Source organism: Bos indicus, chromosome 16, assembly GCF_029378745.1.
Source record: "Bos indicus isolate NIAB-ARS_2022 breed Sahiwal x Tharparkar chromosome 16, NIAB-ARS_B.indTharparkar_mat_pri_1.0, whole genome shotgun sequence".
NCBI classification, from domain to species: Eukaryota; Metazoa; Chordata; class Mammalia; order Artiodactyla; family Bovidae; genus Bos; species Bos indicus.
In genome coordinates this window covers 52,420,849-52,433,845 of record NC_091775.1, presented here as the reverse complement: position 1 = coordinate 52,433,845, position 12,997 = coordinate 52,420,849, and the positions used below count along the sequence as shown (strand labels likewise).

The window sequence follows — 12,997 nt, the reverse complement described above, 5'->3', positions numbered from 1 at the left end:
GTGGGAGCGGGTGGTGTGGTGGCCCTGACCCGAGGGGGTGACAAGGTAGGGAAAAGGTGACCTCTTACCAGAACCCTCAATCCTGAATGCCTGAGAGCGGGGCCATCTGGTTAAAGCTTTTTCCAGGGGCCTGGCTGCCAGGAGCTGCCGTGCAGGTGACCCATCCAGGGCTTTTGGCTGCTTGGTTGGGGGCAGGATGATCTTTGTACAAAACAGACCGACTCTCCTTTTTCTTCCCACCCAACTTCAGGGGCCCCCTGAAGGCGAGCCCTTACAGCCTGCTCAGCCCACACAGCCCCTTCAGCCTGTGCAATCTGCACAGCCGGCCCAGCCTGCACAGCCCTCCCAGCTCAGCCAGCCTCCAAGCAGCAAGATGCCTCCGGTGTCCCAGGAAGCCAAGGGCACCCAGACAGGAGTCGAGCAGCCGCGCCTTCCTAACGTCTCTGCCAACAGGCCAGCTGAGCCTCACACCCAGGTCCAGAGGGCACAGGCAGAGACGAGCCAGACCTCCTATCCCTCCCCTGTGTGTGTCTCCTTGAAGCCTGACCTCCCGACTCCTCTTCCTGCTCAGGCTGCCCCAAAGCAGCCACTGTTTGTCCCCACCTCCTCAGGCCCCAGCACCCCTCCAGGACTGGCTCTGCCCCATACTGAAGCCCCACTCACCCCCAAACAAGATTCCTCTCCACACTTGACTTCCCAGAGGCCTGTGGATATGGTGCAGCTTCTGAAGGTAAGCCTGGACAGGGCCTCTCCTACCACCCTCCAAGCTTTACATTGTGTTCACTGTCCTGAGATCCCCACTTAGATCAGCACCTTCTCCTCAGGGCCATGACCAGCATGGCCTCATTCTCCAGCCGTGAGCTCACTGTTCTTTGTTTCCCTGCGAGCAGAAGTACCCCATCGTGTGGCAGGGCCTCCTGGCTCTCAAGAACGACACAGCTGCTGTGCAGCTCCACTTCGTCTCTGGCAACAATGTCCTGGCCCATCGGTCCCTGCCCCTCTCTGAAGGAGGGCCCCCGCTGCGGATTGCCCAGAGGATGCGGCTGGAGGCCTCACAGCTGGAAGGGGTTGCCCGAAGGATGACGGTAAGGCTCAGGGCCAGGTGAGCCACTGTCCCACCAATAAGGGAGGCCACAGGTGGCCCCCACTGTCTCCCTGGCTTGTTTTGGGGTGCAGCAGTGGGATTCTTGGGGTAGATGATGAAGGGCGTGTTCTATCTCCACTAGGGGTGTAAAGTTCCTCTAGACCCAGAGATGAGGCTCTTTTTATTCAACAAGTATATGGATGGACCTCAAGGTCATCTCAGTAGTAGGGTTTTTTGTGGATTTAGGAGCCAAATCCCCTGGGTTGGATAGTCGTCTTTTTGGCCTCTGACCTTCTTTTGTGAGGTGACCTCTGATCACTGACAGCTCCCTCTCCCCCAGGTGGAGACAGATTACTGTCTGCTGCTGGCTCTGCCCTGTGGCCGAGACCAAGAGGACGTCGTGAGCCAAACAGAGTCGCTGAAGGCTGCCTTCATCACATATCTGCAGGCCAAGCAGGCGGCAGGGATCATTAATGTTCCCAACCCCGGCTCCAATCAGGTCAGCCCAGCATCCTGCCTTGGCATGCGCACGCCTGTGGGGGTGGGGGTTGTGGGTAGTGTTGGTTGAGTAGTTTGACTAACCTGCCAGTGCCAACTAGAGGAGTCCAGGACAGTTTCCAGAGGAGCTGGACAAAGGGGCATTCTGGATAGAGACCAGCTGGGGATGGGCATGTATGGGCAGGACTGTTTGGCCATCTGGGAGACAGACAGTGGGCAGCTGAGACAGCAGAGGTTTTTCTTTAGCGTAATGATTGAAAAGAGGGTCCCAGGGAGGCAGTCAGTTCGCTTGTTTTCTGATACCTAGTTTTCTTCTGAAAGTCTCAAGAGACCTTAGCTGGTTGGAAACTTGACTCAGCCTGGCTCCGTGTGTTGGGCCTTCAGGGCCCCCCAGTTGGGAGTTTGAGGGAGGAGAGGTAGTGGGTGGGTGATGTGAAGCCGGGGGTCCCAGTTCTCTCTCTCGTCCCCACTCCAGCCTGCCTACGTGCTGCAGATCTTCCCGCCCTGCGAGTTCTCTGAGAGTCACCTGTCCCGGCTGGCCCCTGACCTCCTGGCCAGCATCTCCAACATTTCTCCTCACCTCATGATTGTCATTGCCTCTGTGTGAGCCACTGAATGGTCACCACTCAGTGCATCTTCCTGAGGCTCTGCAGCAAAAAATAACACACAGGACAACCCAGCCAAGTGGAGGAAGAAGCTGCCGAAGGGGACAGACTCCACTGCCAGACGGCCAGCCTCACCCTCCTGCCCGCCCGCCCGGCTCAGTCGGACAGATCCCTCTGGGCAGTGGTGCTGCTACTTGTATGTTTACATGACGTTTAGCCCAAGGACAGACCACCAACCGATGGACTTGCAGACACCTTGAGGCTGGGTTTCTCTCTCCTCTTTTTGGAGAAAAGGAACAGGGCAGTGGGATTTTTTTTGTTGTTTTTGTTTTTAAGAAACAAAACAGAACTGCCTTTGCACTAAATTAGTGACTTGGACTTTTGCACAGTGAAGACAGGCTGTGACACTCTGGATGTCTTGGTGTACGTGAACACACATCGCACTCACGCAGGACTTCAAACATCTGCTGAAACCTTGGGGTCGAGGAACATTTCATTGTTTGGTCCCCACTCCTCCTTCCCCTTGCTCATTTGGATGTCACCTCTTAATTCTGCCACCACCATCTTTGATGCACCCAGGATGTACAGTTTACAATCAAAAAGAGCAAATGGAAGGATTCTCTCTCCTAGTGGAATATGCAGAACTTGGGATGTGTGTATATATAAATATATAATATATATAAATATATATAATACTGACTTAAAAATCAAATTCCCTGACATACATTTTTTTTAATCTGTGCCAAAAATGTGTTTTCAGAGAAAATCTTATTTTCATACTCAGACTTTGTATTGTCACTCATTTGTATAAGTGCGCTTCGTTATAGCACGGGCCCTGACCCCACAATTTGGAAGTGTCACACACACAAAAAGACTGGCTTCCCTTCTTCCTGTGACCTTGACCTCTCCCTCAACTTCCTAACACTTATTAATTTATGAAACTGTTTTTCTCAGCGCAGTTTTGTTTTGTGTGTCCATTGGATTACAAACTTTATTAAAAAATACAAAACATGTCAAGTGTGGATGTGACTTTGACTTGGATGGGAGGACCAGGGGTCCTTGGCCTCTAGGAACAGTAAGCCCTCACACCCCAAGTTTGCTTTCAGCCCCCTAAGTCTGTATATGGAACCCATCTCCTTCCTGCCACTAGTCCTGCCCAAGGATCATTTTATCTTGTACAAAAAAAAACTTTCATCACAGACGACGACTTGAACCACCTTTTCACTGCTGTGGTGGTAATGTGACACTTCAAGGTCCCAACTGGTTTCTGGGTAATGTTGAAGGCACTTCAAATTTGGTAAAAGAATAGAGCCACTGCCCAAACTCAGACACATATTAAGCTTTGGGGTCTTGTCCCTTCCTCCTCTGGATAAGGTGCAGGTTGACCCTGCAGCAGCTGCCTCCGAACAGCTGGACCCACCACAAGATGAGCAGTTGGGCAGGAGGGACTGAACACAAAGACTGGTCTCACTTGCAGTATCCCCGGACTCCAGTGCTGGATGGGGCCATCTCTGAGTGAGGAGTTACAGCTGTTGGGGACGAGCCATATGGAAAGGCAGCAGAGACGGCGTCTCAGGAGCCCCTGCTTCTCCACCCCCGCTGCTGCACAGCCCACCTCCCCACCAGAGCTCCTGGCCGCTCACTCCTGTCCCTCCAGCCCCTCACCTTAAGAGATCCACTGACTGAGGGCAAGTAAATGTTCCCAGAAGATGACGCTGGCCTGGCCTTGATCTTGCAGCCAGAGTTACCATGAAGCAAGTGTGGTGCGCTCTGGCTTCCTTAAGCCCAAAAGAACCTGGCCTGTGGCCTGCTTGGTTTGGTACTCTGCCTACCTTGCTGCTTTGGCTGAATGAGCCCTCAAGCTGGGCCCTGCATGGGTGCCCTGGATCCTGGTAAGCAGTGTGGCCAAGCCCTTTGGGCCCAGCTCCCAACACCTGAGCAGAGGGGAGCAGGGTCACAGCCGTGTTCACGGCAGAGAGGGAAGGTCCAATCCTCAGGTTGAGCAAGTGAGTGGCCTCCAAAGAGGAGACCAGATGAGGGGATGGGGCTCGTGGAGCCGCAGTTTCTCTGGTGTGCTGCCCACACCCCAACTCAGACGAAGGAGTCAGCCTCCTTCTAGACAGGTCTTGGGGCTCCCTGCAAAGGGACAGCCTGGCCTTCCCAAGAAACAGTCTCCGCTGGCTGGTGGCTGAGTGGAGAAGCCCTTCTGTAGTATCAGCTAGAGCTGCCAGCTCCCCGCCCCACACCCACAGGGAGCTACAGGCAGCATTAGAAAATAATCAAATTTATTCTCTCTAGGGAATGGGGTCACCCTTCTCAGTTCTAGGGTGCCATCTATCCTTAAATAGGAGGAGGGGTGCCTGCTCACTCAGCAGGTGGTGGACATTCAGGGGCTGTGGGGGGTGTCTCTGCCAGGGCAGGCTGCCCATCAGCCCCGTCCCGAGGGCGGAAAACCAGCTCCCCAGCCTGCAGCACCTGCCCGGCCGGCCACGTGCTGCCCGGCCCATACTGCTGGTAGAAGTCCGCATCTGTCTGGAACATGACCAGTGCCTGGGCCGTGTGGATCCGCACGTGCTGGGCCAGGCTGTTGGCGTCCAGGAACTTATCCCCGCAGGAATCACAGGCATAGAGGATGTGGGTGTTGGGATCTGTGGGAGGTAGGGGTGCGGTCACAACAGGAAGGACCCTCAGGCCCACCACCTTCCCTGAAGGCAGCTCTGCTCCCCTCTTACCTTCTTCCTGCACTTGCTTCACAGCTTTGCTGATCTCGGCTTTAAGGACTTCAGTCTCATCGGCAGTCACCGCGGCCCCTACTGGCACCACTGTGGGCGGAATCAGCAAGGCCTGAGACCGGTCACTTGCTCCTCTGAGGACGCCCCAGAGGCAGCCCTTCTGTGACCACCCCCTGCTGCCCTGGGAGCTAAGTGATGTCCGCACCTGTGAGCTGCGTGACAGCCGTTGCTGCCAGTGCCTCGGTGGCCAGCGTGACCATGTCATCGACAGTGACCACACTGACCTCACCGCCCTCCTCTGGCTCCAGGATTTTGATGCCGGCCTTGCCCTGGTGCACAGTCTTCACGTGGGAGCGAAGGTTGTCCACCCGGTTGAAGCCGCGACCACACTTGTCACACAGGTAGGGCTTCTCTCCTGGGGGGGGAGGCAAGGTTCTCTCCTGCCATTGGGGGGAGGGTGCAGGGGGGGAGGACCTCAGTGGCCTCCAGCTTCCCCTGCAGCCCTGTCTTTCCAGCAGGAAATGCTCTGGGGTGGCCACTTGAAGCACAGGTGGCCCTTCTAGAAGGTCTGAGAAAATGGGGCCCTCCTGGGAGTTAAACTGCTTTGGAGGCAGCCTGCAGCAAGTGTCAGCTCCCAAGGCTGGGGTCCAGGGCGTCTCCCACCCCTCCCCCCCGCACCACCCGGCCCGGGGTCAGGGCCTGGGACAGAAGTGGGCACACACTCACCAGTGTGGATAATGATGTGCTTAGACAGATCCCCCACATTCACGAAGGCCTTGCTACACACGCTACACTTGTGGGGGCGGATATTATCATGGTGGCGGATATGATTGGCCAACTGGCTGGACTGGACGAATCTGCAGGGCCAGAGGGAGGGGCTTGCACTGAACCACCCAGGATAAGGCGGGGCTGAGATGGAAGAGGACTTGGGGACCTGCTCTGGACAGCCGTGTGACTGGCTCCTGAGTGGGCCGGACACAGCAGGCTTGTGCTCTGTCTGAGCCTCTCCGCCCACCCAGTACTGGGATGCCACTGTGCCTGGACTGGTGGGGGCGGGGGGGGGTGGGGGTGGGGGTGGGGAGTGGGTAGGCAGAAGGGCAGCACCTCTTGCCGCAGCGCTCACAGACGTAGGGCTTCTCCCCTGTGTGCTGGCGCACATGGGCGATGAGAGAGCTGGCCTGGGTGAAGGCTTTGCCGCACATCACGCACTGGCATGGCTTCTCACCTGAGGACGCAGGCAGGAGCCGGGACAAGATGTCAGCTCTTCCCTTCCTTCCATGTCCCCGCGTCGCCCCCGCGAGGCTCACCCACCCACCCGTGTGAATGCGAACGTGCCGCTGCAGGGCGCCGGGGTCAGCGAACTGCCGCTGGCAGTGGACGCACACGTAGGGTTTCTCCCCGCTGTGGATCCGCAGGTGCCGCTTCAGGTTCCCTGTGGCGAGACCAAGGGGAGGCTTGGCAGGGGGTGGGGGTGGGGGGGCGCGCGGTGGCGCCGTGGGGTGGAGGCCGGGGCGGAAGTGGGGTGGCGGGGGCCAGCCAGGTCCTACCTGAGGTGGTGAACTGCTTTCCACACTCCCGGCACTTAAGGGGCCCGTCGGCGATGTGGATCTTCAAGTGGGCCTTCAGATTCCCCACCTGCGCCCAGACAGGGGGTCAGAGGGCCAGCACCTCCCTCCCCGGAGCCTCTGGTCTTGGCCCTCTCCGGGGCACCCTGTGGGGGTTCCACCCTTCCTCCAGTCCTGTGGCGAAGGCAAACCCCCTCCGGATCGGCCCTCCCGGTTTCTTCCCCAGCCTCCCCTTCGCCCCACCCCCACCCCCCACCTGGTTGAACTTCTTGTCGCAGTGCGGGCACTTGTGCTCCTTGTCTGTGTCGTGCGTCTCCAGGTGGCGCATCTTCGACGTGGGGTCAGAGAAGGAGCGGCCGCAGTAGTCGCACTGGTAGGGCTTCTCGCCGCTGTGCACCAGCTGGTGCCGCTTGAGGTTGCCCGACGTGGTGAAGAGCTTGCCACAGTCCTCGCAGCGGTAGCGCGCCTCGCCCGAGTGCCGCTTCTTGTGTAGGTTCAGCAGGCTGATGAGCCGGTAGCTCTTGCCGCACTCCTCGCAGCCGTAGGGCTTCAGCGGGCTGGCGGTAGAGCGTGGAGGAGGAGGGTCGCGAGGGGGCGCTCGGCGGGGATCCAGGGTGGGTCAGGCGGAGGAAGGGGGCGGCCCCGGGGCCTACCTGTGCGTCTTCTCATGGGCCTTGCAGGCGGCCGGGTCGGAGAAGGCCTTGCTGCACTCCCGGCACGAGAACGGCTTCTCGCCCGTGTGGATGCGGATGTGCCGCTTGAAGTTCCCGGTGTGCGTGAACTCCTTCCCACAGTCCTGCGGGCGCAGGGGGCGGGGTCAGGGGCGGAGCCGGGCGGGGCCCGGGGCCGGGCCGCCACCGCCCACGGCGCACCTCGCACTTGTGGATGACCGAGCCGTAGGCCTTGGACTCCGTGCGGTCGCCGTAGGTGCCCGAGCGCAGGCCTCGCGCTTCAGCGCCCAGTTCCTGGCCCGAGTCCGTGCTGGCTGACTCCTCACTCTCCTCTGGGGCCTCGCCCTTCTCCAGTGGTGGCCCCTCTTCCTTGACCACCGCCGGCGCGGCGCCCTCCTCCTCCTCTCGCTCTTCTCCCTTCCTGGCCGGCTCCACCTCCATTTCTGCCAGGAGAAGAGCAGGCACTGAGGCATCTTGGGGGTTGGACGGTGGGGGGTGGGTGTCAAATGAGGCTGGGGGCGGGCTCATCTCTGCGTGGGCGCCTCGCAAGCGCGTGGCAGGGTCTGGAAGCCGCCGGGGGGCTGGAGGAAGCCTAGGGAGACTGATGACCCGGACAGTGCTACCTGAAGGTTACAGATAGGCCTCAGTCCACCAGGTCCCCAAGCTGGCGACCCAGGTGGGAAGGATGCTGTCAGCCAAAAAGCACTGGGGGCAGGGGCAGGGGTGGGTGCCAGGGGCAGCAAAGCTCCCCCATGGTGCTCAGCTCAGGGAGAAACAGCAGGGCCAGTACTGCGACAGCCATACTTCTGTGCTACGAGGAAGCAAGGCCAGGATATACATCAAAGTTAAGGAATGAGGAAAGATGATGTTGGCCCAAAAGCTGATGTGAGAGAGTGACTCAGAGTGAGATCAGCTGTGGCAGGAAGAGTGGGGGACGCTGACCTAAGTGAGGGCCGACCTAGCCGGTGGAAGGTACCTTGCTCTGAGCTCTCTGACAAGGCAGCCTCAGCCTCAGCAGCAGCCATGCCACTCGTGGGGTCTGGCTTGAGCTCCACAGGCTCCCGGGGAGCATCTGCCTTCTCCGTCTGCTCTGCACCTGTGGTGGGGGTGGGGGCATCCAGGGCTGGATTGGGGCCCTCTGTCCAGGGGCTGGATGGGTGTCCTGGACTAGGCCTCTGGAAGTGGCTGTGGCCCCAGGAGATTGGGTGGGGCGGCACATCCCAGCTCAGGCTGTTTGAGTCTCTGCTCTGGCTTTAACAGATGCCCCAGAAAAACCAACAGTTTGTTCTGGGGAGCCTGAGCTCAAGGGATGCAGCTGCCTGTGTCCCCTCACCCCCAAGAGCCTCCCGAGGAAGCCACTTGTGGTGCTGGAGCCCACACTGCAGGCAGGTGATGGCCAGCCAGCTGGATCCTCAGCATGGCAACTCACCGCTGCCCGTGCTCTCGGCCTGGCCACCTCGCTCCTCCTTGGGCTCCCGGCCTGGGCCCGTGGGCGGACTGCTCCTGGCCGGGTCCAGCTCGCTCAGTGGAGTGGCAGCAGCCTTCTCCTCTTTGGCTCTCTTATCACCCACTGGAGATGGAAGAGGACAGACCTGCCATTTCCCATCAAGTGCCCACCACTGGGAGCGGTGAAGTGGCCCAGAACTCGCTAGCTCTTCCAGACCCTCCCTTGGGATATACCTAAGAAGTGGTTTGTCGGCTGGCTCACTCAACAGACTCTTCACAGGTACCAACATCATGCCAAGACTGCCAGCTAGGCCTGGGATGTAATAGCCGTGGGGCTGGCAGACTGGTCAGGGAAACAGATCTCACACATGAAATGGTGCTAATCAGAGACTGCTGCTTACATGCAGAGGAGTGTGCTTTTCTCAAAGTGTGTCAGGAGGACTCTGGCCCACATCGGGCCTCGGGGGCTTTCCTGAGGAGCTAGAGGAGCAGGAGTAGGTGGGGGGAGAGGAGGCCTGCTGGAGGAGTGGATTCTGGTGCAAAGGCCCTGAGCCAGGCGTGGCTGCCCAGTGCCCTCAGGAAGGGAGGGCAGAAGGGCCCCTCTGAGAGGCATTCTCAGACTTTGCTGCAGCTCCTCCCCACGAGCTCCCCACAATGCAGGCGAGGCCATATGACGCTGACCCAGAGGCAGGGGCAGAGCTCTCTTCAAGAGTCACCTGCTCAGGAACAGCCTGCCAAGAAGCTTACCTTCTGCGGCTGAGGCCTCCATATTCTCCCCAGGGCTGGCAGCCGGCTCAGCCAGTGACTTGAGGGCGTGACAGGCCGTGATGATGTCCTGCATCTGCAGGAAGCTGGCCACGGCCAGCACATCGTCCACGTTCTCAGAGCTCAGGCTCAGTTTGGCTGTGTACATAAACTCCAGCACCTGCCCCAGGCCTGCCAAGGACACAGACATCTGTCACAGACCCATCTCAAGACCTGGTACCAACACCCTGTCCAGTCACTCCACTCCATAGCAGGATCGAGGGATTCATAAAAAGCAGAGTGGCAGTAGCAGGCCACCATTTCCCCCATCTCCTGTGCCAGGGGAGAGGTAGGCTCCAAAAAGAAGCACACCCACAGAGGGCAGAGGGTGTGAACGGCCACTCTGAGCACCCTCCACCCAGCCACTGCGCTTCATCACCAGAAGACAGAGTGCGTCACCACTGGCTTTCATCAGGGCTTAGCCAACAACCCTCTATCTGACGTCCAGGCCAGTCACCTGACCTCTCTGGGCCTCAGTTTCCGCATCTGTAAAATGGGGAAACAACACCTTGGCCAAACTTCTGGCAGCATGGCACGTCATTCTGGGTTAGGAACCTGAACCTAAGATGAGTAAGCTCCTTCTTCAATCCCAAGACCTTCTTGACACTCCTCCTCCAGACCCCAAACCTTGCCACTGCCATCAAGGCACTGGGATAGTGGGTCAAAGACTGACTCAGCAATGGAAAGGGACCAAGGGCTCAGAGCCTTCCTGCTCTTTGCTGCTTCTGATGAGCCTGTCCTGTGTTCACTCGTCCTGAAGCTTATCATGAGGCCTTCCTGCCACTCTCCCCTTACCACCCCACTCCCAGTCAAAAGAGGCCCCTCAATCATGGTAAGAACTTGGTACTCACGCACTTATGGCCGAGTCCTGTGTGGGAAGTCTGGCACCCACCCCTCGTCCCCCACAGCTAGAAGCTGCTGCTCAAGGAGGGCCGTGTGTGGCACGGGGCCCACCACAAGCTCGGCCCTGGACCCAGCAGGGTACCTGCCGCGTTACTGATGTCCAGGTGCACCACATCCTTCTGGTCCACGAAGAGCATCTTGAAGTATTCGCTGCAGGCTGCCAGCACTGCTTTATGAGCCTTAAAGTCAACGCCGTCCACCACAAAAGTGCAGTCACACAGAAGTCCCAGTTGTCGCTGCTGGTTCAGCTGCTCCAAGACGTGCTGGCTGTGCTGGGGAAAATCCATGGCTGGGGAAAGCCACAGGCCTCCACGTTACCACAAGGAAGGACACCAACCGGCCCCACCAGCGATCCCGACACCCCAGGGCAAGAAGCAGGGGGACAGGGAGGATGGAACCAAGTCCACAAAGGCCACGTGCCTCTGCAGGCCCAGACCGACCAGGGGCTGGCTTCTAGACTCTTAGAATGACTGGCCAGGGAAGGTCCAAAACCCAAAAAGCATGAAGCGGCCAACACGAAACAGTCACCTTCATGTCTCAGCATGTAAATGATATTAAAAAGTCAAAAACCAAGTAAACACAAAACACTGATTACTGTCAGCACTTAAAAAAAAAAATAAAACGGTTGCTTAACATTTTTTTACAAACAGAATGCATGACAGAATCTTAGAATAAACAACAGATCTTTCAACTGGATGTACTGGGCTCCATGAAAACCTTCCTGCTTTATTTTCACTCTACTCCGTGTGCCGTGCACACAGGAAACATGCCCTTCGGAGGGCAGATGTTCCAGCGCCCGCATCAGGCCCGGCCCCTCTCCTGCAGCACCCACAGGGCTCTGGGCAAGTCCCCTTGTCCACGGCAAACCTGGCCTTCGGGGGTTAGGAGCCATGATTCCTGCTCTTCCCCACTTCATGGGCTCAGTGAATTACATAAAGTTGGTGTGTTCTCCACCTCTGGAAACCTCTCTAGGTTGTCCCTTGAGAAAGAATGAACTCTGATCCTAACCCAAGAGCTGCCGGCCTGGCTGAAGTTTCTCTGTCAAAGGCCTTGCTTAGTTACTGCCTGGAAATTTCACAACTATCTCAAGTAAAAATGCTCACAAAAACTGCATGGCCTGGGACCAAATCACCCTGAACTGCACAGGCCATGACTGAATAAGAATCTAAAATGGCTCTCCCCTCCCCCTCAATACCACACCTGGGTCCTTCTCAAGATCAGTATTTTCTAAGGAAAAGAAGCAGGCAGGCTCTCCTTTCAAGAAAGAACAAATTTCCAAGTAAATGTCCATGCCCACTCCTGTGACCACATCACACAAACCCAACCAGGCTGGGCTGTCACACCCTGGCCCGGCACCCAATAAGAGGCAGTGGTTTCTCTTCCAGCTCTTCTGGAACCTCTGCTCTGAGACCTGGGTCTGCTCAGAGCTGCCCTAGGTGGTTCCTGGGCAGGCGAGGGTGACCCTGGGGTGGAGAAGTGGGGTGAGGGGGTGGCTCTCAGCCTCCGGGTTTCAGTAACCACACTCTGGCTCCGGTTTTCCCCCCATTACATCAGCCTCTCAGGGCTGAGTCACCACGCTGCAGCTCTGTAGGCACAGTGACCATGTATGGCTGTCTGGCTGTGATGAGACATGATGAAAGCCAAGCCCCCACGCACGTGGCTCAGCCGGCACAGATCCATCAGCTTTGAAGGATGCACAGCCCACCCACTCCACAGTGTCTGGAAACTTATCAAAAGTGGAGGGGTGTATTTGCTGAACTGGGACAAGTCACCGGGTAGGTGGGCAGGGCTCCATCAAGTAAAGGGGGCCAGAAAGTGAAAACAGGCCGTGTGCCACGGGGTGCCAGCCCCTGAGTCATGAGTTCAGAACTGCTGCTGCCGGAGACTTGAAAATCCCCCTTCCCTTCCCCTAGCATCCCCAGGACTGTCCTTTGGCCCCAGCCTCCACACACAGCCTCCCAGCCAGAGGCACAGCTTCCTGGACCACTCAGATTAGAAGTGGCTGTGGCCCGAGGTTCTTATGTATACGGAGGGAAGAGCTGGAAGCCAGCTCTGGAGCCAAGAGGTCAGACTCGAGGTGGCTGAACAACTTGCCGGGCAACAAACCAGCCGGCATACCACAGGGCCGCAGGAGCAAAGGCTGCTACTGCCCGGGCTACCCCATAAAGGCCTTCAATCCCTGGGAAAAGTTCCCATTCATTCCCTTTAGTGACCTAAAGGGATGCAAGGGAGAAGTTTGGCGACATGGAAAAGAACCAGTGCCCAGCCTGTGGGCTAAACACACAGGCCGGGCACTTAGGCCAGAGACCTGAAGGGGGTACATACCAGGCAGGTGTAAATGGAACCAAAGGTGGGTGGCAAGGACAGGCCTGGGCCAAAGCAACCTCTGAGTTGTCTTCTCCCTGCTGTGTTAAAAGCCACACGAGCAGACAAATGTGTGTATGTGAGCATGGGCAGCCCCTGAGTTCCAGTCACCAGCTCACCCTGTTTTTCCTCGGGAGCCTCGGGTGAGACACCTCCCAAGTGCAGAGTGAAGGACCACAAGGGCCTCCTCGATGAGCTGCAGAATCATCCCCTCAGAACTTTCCAATCAGACCCAAACCAGTCCCTCCTGGTGGGGGGCCTGGCTCTCTCACCTTCACTAGGAGCCAGGAGGAAGCAGCTCCCAGGCTCAGAAAAGGAGTGCTGG

General features: G+C 57.9%; 2 protein-coding genes across 10 annotated transcripts in view; one reads left to right on the top strand and one right to left on the bottom strand.

Moving 5' to 3' along the window:
• SPEN (spen family transcriptional repressor) overlaps window positions 1-3,198 on the top strand; it is a 92,584-nt gene extending 89,386 nt beyond the window's left edge. For all 4 annotated transcript variants that reach the window (XM_019976131.2, XM_019976130.2, XM_070768439.1 and 1 more), the window contains 4 exons: window positions 251-730; window positions 891-1,085; window positions 1,425-1,583; window positions 2,058-3,198. In XM_019976131.2, coding sequence (XP_019831690.2) covers window positions 251-730; window positions 891-1,085; window positions 1,425-1,583; window positions 2,058-2,189 — 966 coding nt within the window. In that variant the 3' untranslated portion in view covers window positions 2,190-3,198. The remainder of the gene's footprint in view (window positions 1-250; window positions 731-890; window positions 1,086-1,424; window positions 1,584-2,057) is intronic.
• Window positions 3,199-4,455: 1,257 nt separating this feature from the next.
• ZBTB17 (zinc finger and BTB domain containing 17) overlaps window positions 4,456-12,997 on the bottom strand; it is a 28,882-nt gene continuing 20,340 nt past the window's right edge. For 3 of the 6 annotated variants that reach the window (XM_070768442.1, XM_070768441.1, XM_070768443.1), the window contains 14 exons: window positions 10,391-10,597; window positions 9,349-9,537; window positions 8,585-8,725; window positions 8,132-8,251; window positions 7,357-7,598; window positions 7,138-7,280; window positions 6,741-7,041; window positions 6,467-6,554; window positions 6,235-6,351; window positions 6,024-6,144; window positions 5,646-5,776; window positions 5,125-5,334; window positions 4,920-5,009; window positions 4,456-4,835 (listed from right to left, as the gene is read on the bottom strand). In XM_070768442.1, coding sequence (XP_070624543.1) covers window positions 4,552-4,835; window positions 4,920-5,009; window positions 5,125-5,334; window positions 5,646-5,776; window positions 6,024-6,144; window positions 6,235-6,351; window positions 6,467-6,554; window positions 6,741-7,041; window positions 7,138-7,280; window positions 7,357-7,598; window positions 8,132-8,251; window positions 8,585-8,725; window positions 9,349-9,537; window positions 10,391-10,595 — 2,382 coding nt within the window. In that variant the 5' untranslated portion in view covers window positions 10,596-10,597 and the 3' untranslated portion in view covers window positions 4,456-4,551. Of the gene's footprint in view, window positions 4,836-4,919; window positions 5,010-5,124; window positions 5,335-5,645; window positions 5,777-6,023; window positions 6,145-6,234; window positions 6,352-6,466; window positions 6,555-6,740; window positions 7,042-7,137; window positions 7,281-7,356; window positions 7,599-8,131; window positions 8,252-8,584; window positions 8,748-9,348; window positions 9,538-10,390; window positions 10,598-12,633; window positions 12,657-12,997 lie in introns of those variants that run through there. The other 3 variants (XM_070768444.1, XM_070768445.1, XM_070768446.1) reach the window with 3 other exon arrangements.